Source organism: Dendrobates tinctorius, unplaced genomic scaffold (assembly GCF_039654945.1).
Source record: "Dendrobates tinctorius isolate UK_male_01 unplaced genomic scaffold, ASM3965494v1 ptg000090l, whole genome shotgun sequence".
NCBI classification, from domain to species: Eukaryota; Metazoa; Chordata; class Amphibia; order Anura; family Dendrobatidae; genus Dendrobates; species Dendrobates tinctorius.
In genome coordinates, this window is record NW_027361758.1 from 11,114,597 (window position 1) to 11,132,125 (window position 17,529).

The 17,529-nt window shown below is 46.3% G+C and overlaps 1 protein-coding gene across 1 annotated transcript in view; it reads left to right on the forward strand.

Moving 5' to 3' along the window:
- Positions 1-17,529, forward strand: part of DNAH10 (dynein axonemal heavy chain 10) — a 309,396-nt gene that overhangs the window by 206,659 nt on the left and 85,208 nt on the right. The window contains exons 53-57 of the mRNA XM_073586115.1: positions 1,685-1,888; positions 1,993-2,073; positions 2,211-2,408; positions 11,428-11,589; positions 14,638-14,812. Of these exons, the coding sequence (XP_073442216.1) occupies positions 1,685-1,888; positions 1,993-2,073; positions 2,211-2,408; positions 11,428-11,589; positions 14,638-14,812 (820 nt within the window). The remainder of the gene's footprint in view (positions 1-1,684; positions 1,889-1,992; positions 2,074-2,210; positions 2,409-11,427; positions 11,590-14,637; positions 14,813-17,529) is intronic.

Consider the following 17,529-nt stretch of genomic DNA (forward strand, 5'->3'; position numbering starts at 1 on the left):
AATCTGTCATCAGGTTGTTGCTATGACATCTGAGAGAACCGTAATCTAGGAGCAGAGACCTTGATTACAGTGATGTGTCACTTACTGGTCTGTGTTTTGCTGATTAAATACAATCAGTGTCTTATCAGCAAGAGATTATCACTACAGGACAACTGTCCAAGTGCTTCCTAGTCCACCCACGTCTGATTAGTCACTTTCTTTCACTATGTACACTATGTACAATTTACATAGAAAACTGTGTGTTGTGGGTGGGGTCATACACATCTCAACAACTGAGCTCTGAATGAACCACAGCAGAGAAAACTGTCTATCAGAACTGCAGCACCCAGTAATAAATGAAATAGCAGCCAAGTGCTGCTGATCAAATCATTAATTGTTCATTACCTCTATAAAAGCAGAACTTTTGCCGGTTTGCTGGTTTGGTGTGGTCAGGAAATGATAGTCAATTAAATTTAATAATGTGGTACCGGCAGGTACGCGGGACTTTTTATAGGTATAGATCAGAGGGACTAGTCTAAGCAACCAAACAGGTAACAGGAATTGTCCTCACAGGGACTTAACACAAGCAAACACTGATATATAAGAACACGACTACCCCAGCAAAGGCCGGTCAATATAGGGCCGCGGTATGGCCATCTACGGGTCCTTAATTATATAATTATATAATGTCACTTATCCGTCCTGATGTCCTCGGCGTCCTGGACGATGGTTCTTCGGCGTAGCAGCTGCTGGGCCCAGCTGCTGAAGATCTGGCGTAGTCTTCGAGCGTTCCGACACCCAGGCGAAGCAGGGGCACAACAGGCCTCGGAAGAGTTCTTGGACAGATGGGCCGCAATCCCCGGACGGGGGTCAGTGGCCGCGAAGCGGGGTGGCGGTTGGTAAGCCACCGGCGCAGCTAGCGGCTGTAACAGGGAGTCCGCGGCGGGCGACGGCCTGACTCTTGCCACGGACTGGAGCGGGGAACTAGTGGCTGCCGTCTGCAATGAACTGGCCGCAGCCGCGTTCGGGAGCGGGGTGGCTGCGGGCGGCGAGGGGTAGACCGCAGCCGCGGGCTGGAGTGAGGTGGCAACGGCCGCGGGTGACCGCGGGCAGGCCGCAGCCGCAAGGCTGGAGTGTGGCGGCAACGGCCGCTGGTGACCGCGGGCAAGCCGCAGCCGCGGGCTGGAGTGTGGCGGCAACGGCCGCAGATGACCGCGGGCAGGCCACAGCCGTGGGCTGGAGTGTAGCGGCTGCAGGTGTCCACGGGCAGGCCGTGGTTTGAAGCGGAGCAGCGGTTCTCGGACGGCCGACTCGGCGCCGTCCCTCTGCTTTCCAGAGTAAGTGTCCCTCTTGCTTCTGTCCTCCTCTCTGGCCTCTGTACGTCGCTCTGGCTCTCACACACTCCCACGGTCTCCTGCTCCTTCTTCCCCGTTCTGCTGACTCCCTGTGACTAGCATTCTCCTCCCCTTTTATATCGGCTCCTCCCCCAGCCCATCTGTCAGTCTCAACAGTCCGGCCCTGAACTCTGTTCCCCGGAAACAACCTGCCCTGGAATCTAAATGACGGTCCCCTTGGTTCTGGCCCGGACACTCGACAGGGGCCCTTTCTGCCACACTGATCACTAGCAATGATGGTATAGAAGCCATTATTGCTATCCATCAATCTGGGAAGGGTACTGGTTATAAATTATTTGATTATTTCTTAGGAATGGTCCCAGCACTTTTCCCAGACGACGAGAAGGAATCCATTCTAAACCAAATCAGAGATGAAGCTGGAAAACATGGCATGGGACCTGCCAAAGAGAGCATTTGGCAGTTCTTTGTTAACAAGAGCGCAAACAATCTCCATATAGTTCTTGGAATGTCTCCTGTGGGTGATACGTTGAGGACAAGATGCCGAAATTTCCCAGGTAAGGAGACACTTTTTTATAGTACAGTTGAATTCACTCGTATCTCTGTGTCATTGCAGACTATTTCTCCTTTGAATAATAAAACCTGCGTCTTTCATGTCTAGGCTTAGTAAATAACACTGGTATCGATTGGTTTTTGCCTTGGCCACCTCAAGCGTTGTATGCTGTTGCTAAATCATTTTTAGGTGAGTGTATTCCATTTCTCCGTCATTTCTAATTCTAATCATCGCTGAAGCTCCAACATTTTCTGCACACCTTATTTTATTTCTTACTTATCCCGCAAAGCTTTTAAGAGATAAACTGTTTCTATTATATTCTCTAGGAGATAGCCAGATGATCTCTTCTCAGCACTTGGAGCCTGTCATTGGTCATGTTGTTATGGTTCATGATTCAGTTGGACAATTTAGTAAAAAATTCCAGCAGAAATTAAGAAGAAGTAACTACGTCACTCCAAAGAATTATCTGGATTTCATCAACACGTATTCAAAGTTACTGGATGAAAAGAACAAGTTTAATCTGGGTAAAATATAATTGTTGGAATGTGTCTGCATTGCACGTCATACATGCTCAACGCATCCATAATCACCATTTTGCCTTGGTTTGGCTGGGTTGGGTAAGCATACTGCTAAAGCTGAAAAGTATACTATCCTCATGCACGTTTAAAATAATATCTGAACAGCGTATGGGTCAAAGCTGCTACTCTATGGCATCAGCCACAGCCATCTGTTTAATGAATACTTCATCATCTTTTTCTTTAAATGGATGCAACCATAGCCTCTGGGTGATAAATATGTTAAAGTGGTTTTCCAGTAAAGGACACATTTTTGCCAACCAATGTAGAATGCTGAATGCTAACAGTGTGCAATATACCCACTTTTAGGACTTGGCTTCAGTTCGAGCAGTCATAACAAGACCCCAATTTTATGTTTTATACACTTATAATAATAAATTTTATTTCTATAGCGCCAACATATTCCGCAGCACATTACATTTTGGAGGGGATTTGTACAGACAATAGACATTACAGCATAACAATAGTCACATAGATCATAACAGATACCAAGAGGAATGAGGGCCCTGCTCGCAAGCTTACAATCTATGAGGAAAGAGGTAGACTTGAAAGGTGGGTGGTAACAGTTGCCCTGATTGTTTGGACCAGCCATAATGTTAAGTGTGTAACAGTACAGACACAGAGGGCTAATGGATGCATAAAGCATGTGGGAACATGATGCGGGGAACCTGGTTATGGTAAAACTTTTGAGTGGGCCACCTAGGGATAGTTAGGTTAATGTGTTGAGGCGGTAGGCCAGTCTGAATAAATGCGTTTTCAGGGCACGATTGAAATTGTGGGGATTGGGGACTAATCATATTGACCTGGGAAGTGCATTCCAAAGAATTGGCGCAACACGTGTAAAGTCTTGGAGACGGGAGTGGGAGGTTCTGATTATTGAGGATACTAACCTCAGGTCATCAGCAGAACGGAGGGCGCGAGTAGGGTGGTATACTGAAACAAGGGAGGAGATGTAGGGTGGTGCTGAGCCATGGAGGGCTTTGTGAGTGAGGGTAATAAGTTTATACTGAATTCTGGAGTGGATGGGTAGCCAGTGTAATCACTGGCACAAGGTAGAGGCATCGGTGTAACGATGCGATAATGTGCAGATTATCGTCTTTCCTGTTTCTCCCAATGAATATTAATAACCCTGAGAGAAGATAGTTGGCACATGTCCGCAAGTATGCAGATCGCATTCTTGGGGTCATGTAATGACCGCTCAAACCAAGAAACATAGCCAAATTTATTACACACCGTTCAGGTTTGGCTTCCTGCTGTCACAGTGCTTGCCGAAAATTTACCTTGTAAACTTCATAGTCTAAAATGGCATCCGTTTACCGGATACAGTCATTGAAAAGTTAATGAATTATCATTTAAATAAATGTTATTATATAGCCTGTGGGTGACAGATGCTACATTTTGACGTCTCTCACAGCCAGTGACGCTTATGATTCCTTGAGTTTTTACCCAATTGACCTGATTTATCAATTTTCATACCAATCTTGATGAAGGGGCATGTTGGAGTCAGACACTCCTGATTCAATAAGAAGCACTGGCATCTTAGTAAATCAAAAGCGAGTGGTGTGCACCTCTGTGTGCTGCGCCACCAATCTTACTCCAGTCAGAGATCAAGCCTAAGACAAAAACAAATTAGGCAAATACCCTGTAGTAAGTAAATAAATAAATAGTAATAGTACATGTAATAATAAATTTTATTTCTATAGCGCTGACATATTCCGCAGCACTTTACATTTCAGAGGGGATTTGTACAGACGATAGACATTACAGCATAACAATAATCACATAGATCATAACAGATACCAAGAGGAATGAGGGCCCTGCTCGCAAGCTTACAGTCTAAAATAGCATGGGGGCCTGGTACTTCTCTGCCTTTTATCTATTTTTACATCTGCTGACACTTAGATGAATAAAAAAATGGAGACTAAACTGAGAAAGTAAATTAATGTGTATGCATATTAACACATGACCATTAACCAGAGAAAACAAAAAGCAATAAACGCAAATATCCTGAAATAAAAAGTAAAAAATAAACTGCAAATAATGCATAAAAGTAATAATAATAATAGGCCAGTCTGGCCTAGTAAAAGCATAGGTCAGACTGGGTGTGACCGCCCTCTTACTCTGTCGCCTCATTGGGGGACACAAGACCTTGGGTGTTATGCTTTCCGTCCACTAGGAGGCGACACTATGCTTAATCTGAAAAAGATTTGGCTCTGGCTCCTCCTCCACAGCATACACCCCTGGGAGGCATCCGCCTTACCTCAGTTTTTGCTTAGTGTCGCAAGGAGGCCCACCATAAGAAGATTCTTCTTGACACAGATGAAGAAAAGAGGGTCTCTCTGAGACTCCCGGCATGGCTCCCTCCTCGGTCCTCTTTTTAGCGGTACCCGGTTGAGGTAGAGATGGCTCTTCCCCATGTCGCTCCCTCCCCAGCCCTTCGGGTGCATGGTTCAAGGTCGAGAACCCCCCTCCCTCCCCAGGCCCTGGGCCTTTTGGGTTGAAGCTGAGGTGAGGAAGAATTCCTCCTGATGGCGGTGAAGCGCCCTCCCTAACCCCCTCTAGGGATGTTAGGTTGAGACACCGCAGGTAGGAGCTGCGTTCGCAGCGCTAACTTTATTGTAGCCCCAGCACTGCTGTGGTCTGCTATGGGGCCAGGGGCTGTCATATTTGGGCCACAGTATACAGGGATTCCTGTCCCTGCGGCAGCGTCAGCCCTCTAAAGGGGTCAAAAAGACCCTTCACAGGGCTGCGCTGCGTATATAGGGGCGTCCGGGCGATATGGCACTCATCCGGGGGGGGTTTTGGTTCGTTTTCTGCCCCCCTCCGGACTACCGCGCCGCTCTGGAGCCCTTCCCGGTCAGGATTTTGTACTTTAGACCGCGGCTTCGGCCTAAGCCGAAGCCACCGCCCTTGTTACCACCCCCGGCCCGCCCCCCTGGATGATGATAATGACGCTGCACAGCGTCATACAGGGAGCGGATCGAACCAGGAAGGCGCGGTTTTGCCTGGCTGCGCTCCCTTTTTCTGCTCTCCGCCCCTCCTCCCTCCCACCTCTTTACCTCAGGGAAAGAAGAAGAAAAAAAAAAAAAAAAAAAAAAAAAAGCAGCGCTGCTATATTACTCAAGAACGCTGCACAGTCTCCAGGGGGCGCAGAACCGAAGTTTTTCTGCTGGCGCCGGATCTAGGAGCACACCGGTGGGGTAAGGCACAGCAGGATATTATCCTGCTGTGGACGCAGACTCCCTATAGGTTCCCTATAGCGCTCCTCTGCATAGCCACCCCAGTAAGGTTTTTGGTCAGAATAACCTGCCGGCACTCAGTGCACTATGTCGGTCTCCAGGTCCGAAAGAAGGAAGGTTTATCTGCTGTTATGCAGTCTGTTCAGCCTGTAAAGCCAATCTTCCCAGTGGCAACATGCACCGTACTGCTAGAGTTGTTCCCAAAATGCTGGGTCAGTGCCCCAAGAGGCTCCTGTCACTGTTTCAACTCCACTGACATGCCGGTATGGGCCGCATCTATGTCACAGTCCATAGATACGCTGACTTCCACATTGCTTCAGGCTATGCAGGGTCATATCCCAGCTATAAGCGGACAGGCAGTCCCTGGCAATGCTAGTAGTGAACGGCTCCATAGGTCACGTTCAGCTACGTCCTCCCATGGCTTACAGTCGTCCCGCTCTACGCAGAGACACCGTAATTCTAGGTCTCCTAGACCGTCTCGTTCCAAAGACGGGCGCAGCAGATCTCCACAGAGATCTTCGGGCATGGAAAAGCGGCGGTCCAGATTTCCCTCCAGGCAACGCCTCAGCGATGCGCAGGATTCAGAGGGCATCTGTGACTCCGAATCAGAAAAGGAAACATAGGAGTCTCAGGCTCCTTGTCCTCCTAGCAATACAGCGCTAGTTGAGGACATTATCACTTCTATTCATCGGGTGCTGGTTTTATCCGATGCTCCCCAAAAAACCCCAAAACATAAAATCTGTTTTGAGGGGTCCCTGAAGTCCCTAAAGTTTTTTTCTGATCACCCAAGCTTTCAGGACATCCTTGATAAGCTTTTTTCGCAACCTGCCAAAAAATTCGCCAACCGTAAATAAAACCGTAAAAAAGGGCTAGATACTCTCTTTTTTCTCAAAAAGACCAAGAAGTGGACAGTTCCACCAGAAATCGATCCCCCTATCTCTAAGCTTGCAGCACAGTCTCTCCTCTCACTGCCAGATAGCTCAACCCTGAAGGATACAGCAGATTGGCAGGTTGAGCGCATGGCTCGTTCAATTTTTAGAGGCTTCAGGAGCCTCCCTGGCTCCCGCGGTCACCTCAACGTGGGCAGCCACTGCCATTCTGGCATGGGTCAAAAGATTGCAGGAGAGCCTCCAAAAGTCTGCTCCTCAGATGTTCGATCAACTAGTTCAGATAGCGGTGGTGGCAGATTACATACGCCTTGCAGCTTTTGATTCTGCAAGAGGCGTAGCAGGTATAGCAGCGAATGTAATTACAATCAGACGTATCCTCTGGCTGTGAGAATGGGAAGCGGACACGTCTTCAAACAAGCCTCTTACGGATCTCCCGTACGTCAGTGGGAGATTTTTTTCGGGGAAAAAAATAGACAAGATGATTTCCAATGCCACAGGGGGTAAGAGTACCTTTCTTCCCCAACCGCAACCTAAACGTACGTTTAAGCGACGTAACCAGGCTAAGTTCCGGTCTTTTCAGAACTCCTCAGGCTAGGCCGCTTCACGTCCTTCACGGAATTACAACCGTTCCTCCTCACAGGGACAACCAAAGGACAGCACAGAGGACGGACAAGAATTGGCGGTCAACATCAGGCCAGGCAAAGCCCAAAGGAGGGAAATTCCAGAATTTCTCCTCGTCATGACTCACGAAATACAGAAGACACCCCACCTGTAGGCGGTCGATTTTTAATTTTTCAGCAAGTCTGGCTGCCTATTACAGAGGACAGGTGGGTCAAGGAAATAGTGTCTCTCTCTCCTTCAAGCAGGAGTCATAATACGGGTTCCCGAAAACGAGAGATTCCAAGGACTCTACTACAACCTATTCGTGGTTCCCAAAGAAAGGAGGCAGCGTTCGGCCAATTCCTGGACCTAACGCAACTCAAAAAGTTTGTAAGAGTTCGGCAGTTTCGCATGGAGTCCCTTCGATCCATCATTGCGGCTATGGAACAGGGAGAATATCTCGCCTCCATAGACATACAAGAGGCATACCTGCACATCCCTACTGCGCCTGCTCATCAAAGATCTCTCAGGTTCACAATAGGGCAGAATCAGTACCAGTTCGTGGCTTTGTCTTTCGGATTGGTCACGGCTCCCAGAACATTCACCAAGGTTATGGCAGCCACCATGGATGTCCTACACTCCAGAGGCATAGTGGTCCTCCCATGTCTCGATGATCTACTCATCAAGGCACCTTCTGTCAAAGACTGCGAAGACAGCGTCTCGATCACGATCGACACACTAACTCGTCTAGGCTGGCTAGTCAACTTTAAGAAGTCGTCAACTACTCCCGAGTCAGTCACTGATCTTCCTAGGGATCCTATTTGATACCTCCAGGGGTCTGGTACACCTTCCCAAGGACAAGGTACAAGCTATCCGCGGTGCACTTCGCATGTTAATACTCATACCTTGCCGATCTCTTCGGTTTGCCAGGAGACTCCTTAGCAGGATGGCAGCAGCAATGAAGGTGGTACCATTTGACCAGTTCCACCTCAGACCTCTTCAACTAGCCATTCTCAGATCCTAGGACAGGAACCCTTTTCTCCCTCGAAAGGGAGTTCCGACTGACTGAGTCAACCAGGAAATCACCGTACTGGTGGCTCAAACCACCCGTACTGGCCAAAGGAAAATTCTTTCTTCCCAGTCAATGGAAAGTCCTGACCACCGATGCGAGTCTAACAGGATGGGGTGCAGTGCACCTACTTCACAGGGCACGTGGTCTCCAATAGAAGCGACCATGCCCATCAACATTCTGGAGATTCGAGCTATCTTCCTGGCGCTAAAAAAATTTTTTTTGCCATCTGCTGAAGGCCTCTCACATCAGAGTGCAGTCGAGCAATGCCACGGCAGTGGCATATGTGAACCACCAAGGTGGGACTCGCAGTGCCCAGGCAATGAGAGATGTGGCGCGTCTCCTTCGCTGGGCAGAAAACAAGAAATCAGTACTCTCACTGGTCCACAGTCCGGGTGTGGACAACTGGGAAGCCGACTACCTCATCAGACAGGAAATGGACTCGGGGGTGGTCTCTCCATTCCAAAAATCTTTCGTCGGATCTGTTATCGCTGGGGGACTCCGGACGTGGACCTAATCGCATCTCATCTCAATGCCAAGGTCTCCATTTTCATGGCAAGGACACGCGGTCCGAGGTTGCTCGGGACGGATGCCCTGGTTCAGGACTGGACTCAGTTCCAGCTTCTGTACATTTTCCCACCTCTTCCCCTGATGGCCAGAGTCATGAGGAAGATCAAACAGGAAGGAGTTCTGACCATCCTAATTGCGCCGGACTGGCCCAGACGTACATGGTACGCCGACATCCTTCAGCATTACAGCAGACACCCCTTGGTGTCTTCCAGACCGTCCCAATCCCCTGTCTCAAGGCCTGTTCTACCACCAGAATTTAGGGACTCTCAATTTGACGGCGTGGTCCTTGAAACCTGGGTTTTAACCCAGGCAGGGTCTGCTCCAGACGTCATTAGAACCATGATCAGGGCACGGAAACCAGCTTTCGCCAAAGTTTATTATCGTACCTGGAAAACGTATTTTACTCGGTGCGACTCTCGCGGCCGAATTCCGTTCCCTTACTCTCTTCCGAAAGTTCATGGTTTCCTTTAATCAGGTCTGGACGCCGGCCTATCCTTAGGATCGCTTAAGGGTCAGGTGTCAGCGCTTTCAGTGCTCTTTCAGAAGCGTATTGCTAACAAACCTCAAGTCAGGACGTTTCTTCAGGGAGTCTCCAGATTGGTCCCTCCTTACAGACGTCCACTGGATACGTGGGACCTTAATTTGGTCCTAACTGCTCTACAGGCACCTCCTTTTTTTCAACCTCTTAAGGAAGTTCCACTTCGAGTTTTATCACAAAAGGTGGTCTTCCTCGTGGCAATCACCTCGCTACGCAGGGTGTCTGAGCTGTCAGCGCTCTCCTGCAAACAGCTTTTCCTATTCTTCCACCAGGACAAGGTGGTTCTCCGTACAGTTCCATCCTTCCTTCCAAAGGTTGTGTCTGATTTCCACCTCAATGAGGGCATCTCATTACCGACCCTTTGCCCGGCTCCGGTTCATAGAGTGCAGAGGGCCCGGCATACGCTTGACCTTGCCAGGGCATTGCGTACGTGTGTGTCTAGGACTCCACCCTTCCGGAAGTCTGATTCCTTTTTTTTTCCTTGTTCCAGAAGGCATTTGTAGGGGTTTACCGGCTTCAAAAGCTACCCTTGCCAGGTGGATCAGGTCCACCATCCATGACGCCTACCGCCTAAACAATTCTCCTATTCCGGCCGGTATCACGGCACATTCCACACGGGCGGTAGGAGCCTCCTGGGCCATTCGACGCCAGGCTTCAGCACAACACGTGTGTTAAGCGGCCACTTGGACTAGCTTACACACGTTTACAAAACAATACAGTGTACATACTCAGTCCTCAGTGGAAGCGAGTCTGGGTAGACTGGTACTGCCGGCGGCAGTGTCCCAAGTCTAGGGACCTGTCAGCACAATATTCGTCCATTGCTTCCCACCCAGGGACTGCTTTGGGACGTCCCAAGGTCTTGTGTCCCCCAATGAGGCGACAGAGTAAAGGAGATTTTTGTGTACTCACCGTAAAATCTCTTTCTCTTAGCCTCTAATTGGGGGACACAGCTCCCACCCTGTTGCCCTTGCTTGCTGTTATTATGTTGGGTACTCATATTGTTCCTTGAACTGTACATAGTAGCCTTTGTTTATAGGCTTGGTTATGTTGGATTTGTTATCTCTTCCTACTGCTTGGGTACAAAAACTGAGGTAAGGCGGATGCCTCCCAGGGGTGTATGCTGTGGAGGAGGAGCCAGAGCCAAATCTTTTTCAGATTAAGCATAGTGTCGCCTCCTAGTGGACGGAAAGCATAACACCCAAGGTCTTGTGTCCCCCAATTAGAGGCTAAGAGAAAGAGATTTTACGGTGAGTACACAAAAATCTCCTTTTCTGAGCTGGGAAAGCCATCCAGTCTGGCCTATGCTTTTACTAGTGGGTCAGTCCCTCGATCCTTGTTCACATTCACGTCACTTGGCAAGTGAAAAAGTTTTAAATATTAGAGTAGGACTGTCCCACAAGGGTTGCCGTGATGTGGCGGGATGGCTTGTACATTATTTTGATCAAAATTATGTTTACTAAATACCCTTATTATTACCTTTATGCATTATTTGCAGTTTATTTTTTACTTTTTATTTCAGGATATTTGTGTTTTTTGCTTTTTGTTTTCTCCACTTAGATGAACTAGAAGAGTTAGGTACCATCCTGATTGGGTACACCTTGTCACGGTGGGATGACTTTTACGTTTTTTTGTTTTTTTATCAAAACAGTGTTAACTAAGTACCTTATGCTATTTACATGTACTATTACTTTTTATTTACTTACTACAGGGTATGTGCTTATTTTATTTTTATCTTAGCATTTGTCTCTTAAATGGCCACAGAGTGGATGCACACTTATGCATTGCACTTTTTACGTCTGCTGACACACCATCCTGATTGGGTACTCGGTTAGCACCCGAGAGCATGCTCGGATAACACCTTATCCTAGCACGTTCGCTCATCATGACTAATGGCTGGGTGTATTTATCATTTGCTATATGTGCACATAAGCAGCAAATTCAAAGGGACAAAAAATATGGCTACATGTTCTGTTTTCACTTTTGCCAAACTGGCTGGGATAGCTGAACAGAAAAATGTATGGAAAAGATCTCCAATTTAGCAGAATGTTTTGTCCTACTGCAGCACAATGTAAGCGATTGGAAGGAGGCCTAGACAAGCTGAAGGAAGCTGCTGTCCAACTGGCTGAACTGAATGTAAAGCTGGCGGAGCAGAAGGTGGTATTAGCAGAGAAATCGGCTGCATGTGAAGCATTACTGGATGAGATATCTGTGAACACTGCAGTAGGTGAGCAAATCACTGTCATTACACTATATAGATTTGTGTTACTGGCATGTGTCTATGAATGACTCTCCCCCACAATCAAGGAATTTATATAATGGAGGAATAAGCATTAGGAACCTTACAGCCATCGTAAAATATAATCTGAGATTTTTTTTGTGCATTTGAAAGGTCACTTGCAATTCTTTCCAATAGGAAAAAAGCGAAGCCACACGTGGTTTCACAGTGAATTGTGTATTAGTTATATATGGCTTCTCAAATTGATTTTGGATGGCATGACAAGTTTTCAGCTTCAGTTGATCCATATTCACGCTCCTGAACACTGAAATTGCAACATGGAAAAGTTGTGGAATTATGGAAATCACAGAATTCATAGACTTGTTAATGAATTGCAAATAACACACAAATGGAAACAAAATTTTGCAACATCTTGATTTATTCATTATCAAGTATGAGTGCTTTTAAAAATACACGCGTTTGCCTGCCTTGGCTGATATCGATGAGGTTATTTATGGTTGTCTGAAAAATATAATGCCACTCTGAATGCACTTGGGAGCGCAAGTCATCAAAATCCAATGCTGGCAGCTTCCTTTGCAATTACCGACTATTGACACAATGATATCCCAGATGTGTTCGATGGGAGGCAAGTCTGAAGATGCTGCAGGCCTTGTTTCACATTGTAGGCCATGCAGGCTGCTCACAATAGCACTACTAACGTACGGCTTGGCATTGCCTTGTTATAAATTTGTCTCCTGAGACACTTTGGAGAAATGGCCGTACTTCTGGTTCCATGACCAAATCAATGTAACAACAAACTTTTAGTGTACCTGTAATAAAGACTAGAAAGGTCTGGCTTTCGTACATCATACGATCCTACACCATAATTCCTCAAGTTGGACCGGTGAGACATTCTATTGTGAAGGCCTCTTCATGGCATTGCTCAAGTAGTCTCCAGACCAATGTCCTTCTCCTGCTATTGTTGTATCTAAGACTAAAGTGGGACTCTTCAATGAAAATATACCAGTGCTTCTCACTAAATTAGAATATCATCAAAAAGTTAATTTATTTCAGTTCTTCAATACAAAAGGTGAAACTCATATATTATATAAGGTCATTACAAACAGAGTGATCTATTTCAAGTGTGTATTTCTGTTAATGTTGATGATTATGGCTTACAGCCAATGAAAACCCAAGAGTCGTTATTTCAGTAAATTATAATAATTAGCAAAAACACCTGCAAAGGCTTCCTAAGCTTTTAAAAAGGTCCCTTAGTTTGTTTCAGTAGGTTCCACAATCATGGGGAAGACTGCTGACTTGACAGATATCCAGAAGGCAGTCATTGACACACTCCACAAGGAGGGTAAACCACAAAAGGTCATTGCTAAAGAAGCTGGCTGTTCACAGAGTGTTGTAGCCTAGCATATTAATGGAAAGTTGAGTGGAAGGAAAAAGTGTGGTAGAAAAAGGTGCACAAACAACCGGGATAACCGCAGCCTTGAATTGATTGTTAAGAAAAGGCCATTCAAAAATTTGGGAGAGTTTCACAAGGAGTGGACTGCTACTGGAGTCATTGATTCAAGAGACACTACACACAGACGTATCCAGAACATGGGCTACAAGTGTCACATTCCTTGTGTCAAGCCACTCATGACCAATAGACAACGCCAGAAGCGTCTTACCTGGGCCAAGAAGAAAAAGAACTGGACTGTTGCTCAGTGGTCCAAGGAGTTGTTTTCAGATGAAAGTAAATTTTGCATTTTATTTGGAAATCAAGGTCCTAGAGTCTGGAGAAAGAGTGGAGAGGCACACAATCCAAGCTGCTTGAGGTGTAGTGTGAAGTTTACACAATCAGTGATGGTATGGGGGAGCCATGTCATCTGCTGGTGTAGGTCCACTGTGTTTTATCAAGACCAAAGTCAGCGCAGCTGTCTACCAGGAAATTTTAGAGCACTTCATGCTTCCCTCTGCCGACAAGTTTTTGGAGATGGAAATTTCATTCTCCTGCAGGACTTGCCACACTGCAAAAAGAACCAATACCTGGTTTCAAAAAAATAGTATCACTGTGCTTGATTGGCCAGCAAACTCATCTGACCTTTAACATATAGAGAATCTATGGGGTACTGCCAAGAGGAAGATGAGAGACACCAGACCCAACAATGCAGAATAGCTGAAGGCTACTATCAAAGCAACCTGGGCTTCCATAACACCTCAGCAGTGCCACAGGCTGATCGCCTCCATGCCGCATTGATGCAGTAATTAATGCCAAAGAAACCTGGACCAAGTATTGAGCGCATTTACTGAACATACATTTCAGTGGGCCAACATATCGGATTTTAAAATCATTTTTCAAGCTGGTGTTATAAAGTATTCTAATTTACTGAGATAATGACTTTTGGGTTTTCATTGGCTGTAAGCCATAATCATCAACATTAACAGAAATAAACACTTGAAATAGATCACTCTGTGTGCTCTATATAATATATGAGTTTCACTTTTTGTACTGAAGAAATTAAATAAATTAACTTTTTGATTATATTCTAATTTAGTGAGAAGCACTTGTACTTCTATTCTAACCTTAATTGCCATTTTGCTCTGCACCATGATAGTCTTAGCGAGTGGTGGCATGAGGTCAATGGAATGGGTCACATACAATTTCACTTCCAGTACAGTATGGATCAATCATGAAAACAATGGTACAGCCGTTTGTCCAAAGTGTCTCAGAAGCTGTTTTTCAACATGACAAAGCCAAGCTGCATGTTGCTCGTGGTACTATTAGCAGCCTACGTGGCCTACAGATTCTACCATGGCATTCAGCATCTCCGGATATGTCTCTCATCGAGCACAGCTGTGATGATATGGGTCGGCAATTGCAAAGGACGCTGCCAGCAGCTGATCTTGATGATTTCCATGCCGAGTGGATTAAGAGTGGAAGTACTTTCCTATCACTACTGTTAGTAACCTCAATGATTGCATTCCAAGGCATGGACATTAAGTAATCTTTAAAAGAGAAAAGACAGCAAAAAAAATAAGAAAAATGTGTATTTCCAATTACAGCCGAGGAGAAAAGGATGCTTGCGGAGGAGAAAGCAGCAGAAATAGAGGAGCAAAATAAGGTTATTGCTGTAGAAAAGCAGGAGGCAGAAAGCGCTCTGGCCGAAGCCTTGCCTATACTGGAAGCTGCAAAGCTGGAACTGCAGAAGTTGGACAAGTCAGATGTAACTGAGATTAGGTAGGTCACACTGATGTAGTATCATATTATATATATATATGTGTTGCTGCTAATAATAAAAGAAATGCATTATATACCGTATACCCCACAATGGTATCATAAAAAATACAACTAGTTCTGGAGAAAAATAGCTTTTAGGAGCGTGGTGATAAAGAGCTGAAAACTCTTTGAAGCCAAAAATAGTAGTGTTCTGAAGTGATTATTAATAATATGGGAGATGTGGAACAAAGCATGACAAATAATTTGCAGATATTTAAAAACATCAGTGCTAAGGATGCTACTGGGCATAGTTGCACATCGTGTTTTTATTTGTATTTTTGTCACTTAGGGTACCGTTACACATAACGATGTCCCAGCGATCCCACCAACGATCCGACGTGGATGGGATCGCTGGGACATTGTTAGCTGATCGCTGGTGAGCTGTCACATAGACAGCCCCTCCAGCGATCAGGACCAGCGAGCACGCTGGTTACCAATGTAAACATCGGGTTTCTAAGGGCTGCGGGGCCCTTAGAAACTCGATGTTTACCCTAGATACCAGCGTGCACTGCAGGCAGGGCGGGAGGTGGAGTCAGAGCGGCGCAGACAGACCGGCGTAGCTCTGCTATCTGCTACTCCGGTCTGACAGACTGGAGTAGCAGATAGCAGAGCTACTCCGGTCTGTGTGCGGCCCTTAGAAACCCGATGTTTATGTTGGTAACCAGCGTGCAGCGTCGCTCATTGCTGGCTCCTGCTGTCACACGCAGCGATGCGTGCTGGTCAGCGGGAGACCAGCGATGAAAAAACGGGCCAGGACAATCCAGTACAATCAGCCATACCCCGCAGGGGGGTCGACCGCTGCTGGATGTCACACACAGCGATCTCGCTGGAGAGATCGCTGATGTGTCACAAAATCAGCAATCTCGCCAGCGATATCGCTGTATGTAATGGGCCCTTTAGACAAAAAAGGTTTTAAAGGGCATGTGCCATTGTAATATGTCCTATTCTTCAAATTAAGTCTGTAGAGATGTCATCTCGTTATCATCACGAAAAATATCACCTATATGTAGATAACAGAGGAGCACAATAGTGATGTTACAGCTCCCCTCCTCCCCCTCCCTGCACAGCCACCTCTGCACAGATCACAGAGAATGTATAGAAAACCCTTCAATAAAAGTAAGATTTAGGCTGGGGTCCCATTAGCGTATGGTATCCGATGATTCTCTATGCGAGAGCATCAGATGCGATTTGCTAATGACCCTCGGCTCCTGCTCTGCTGCGAGTGTGATCTGAGTGTCATGCTACTGTGCTCCGATCCCCTCAGATGACGGGGTCCGAGCACAGCTGTGGAGGAAACAGAGAAAGTAATTTCTCCATCTCCTCTGCTGCTGGCATCGGCGAGAATCGCACTGCACTCAGGTGATATCAGAGTGCAGTGCAATGTTTCACACGCACCCATAGGCTAATGTGGTTGCGTGCGATCCAATTCTCGGGTGCCATTGCAGCATGCTGCGATTGTTTTTGGATGCCGAATCGGCATGAGAAAATAATCGGAGATGGGAGCTGCACCATAGAGTTACACGGGGCTGAGTGCAATCCAATTTTTCATCGGATCGCTCTCGTACGATTGCATCGCAAGAGTCCTTATACTACAGGCCCTTATAGTATGTCTAGGTGCAGTAAAACATATTTTTATCTCTGAATGCTCTTAGCAGCAGGCAAAATGGCTGTCCCTATAATCATGCACAGAAAATCGTATAAAATCTAAACTAAAGATCAGAAAATAAACACAGATGGGGAAAAAAAGTTTTTTCAGCTTCTGATTTTAATTAGTAAAAGTTATGGGAGAAAAAAATTCCTTAAAGATAAATTATCACTATGACTGGCTCTTTAAAAAGGACGTTTCTGTTCTCCTGAGATGTACAGTATGTTACAGTAGATATTTGTATTCCCAAGGCAATGAAGCATTTCTTCTTAGGAATAATTTAACCAATGGGCGTTACCATTTTCCTTGTCATAGGGGAGTGTTCCTACAGAGTCTGACACTGTCAGTAGTGATTGGACAGTATAAGGGCTTTCTCACACTGGCGTATAACACTGATAAGTGCTGTCTGAAGTTTTATTGGATAGCACTCGGCCCAGTGCTGTACTATGGGACAGTGCAGATCTGCATTTTTTTTCTCATACCGATTTGGTATGTTGCAGGTGCACACAATGATCGGATCACACGCACCCATACAAGTCTATGGGTGCAAGTGAAACATCAGACTGCATTTTGATGTCATCCGAGTGCAGTCTAACATCCACAGACACAATGGAGAAGATGGAGCAAGTACTTTCTCTGTCTTCTCTGCACCTGTGCTGCTATTCTCTCATGCGAGAGACATTTCTAGCCGGGATAACAGAGGAAGGCCAGGATCACACTACCGTGTGTGATGAAAGAAACTCGCACGAGTGTCTCGCATATGAACACCCAGCGCTACCGCTGGCACTCAGGACTGGAGCTGCGGCTGCACAGAAATACATCCAGCCGCAGCTCCAGTCCTGAGTGTCAGCGGCAGTGCCGGGTTTTGATGCGAGAGACTCATGCGAGTTTCTCGCATCACACACGGTAGTGTGATCCTGGCCGAACAGTGCAACTCAGCGGTATAGGGAAAAATTCTTCAAACATGATACAATATGGGAATTAAAATGATTTTCCAAAAGGCTTATCAGATGAACTGACCGCTCCTCTGATA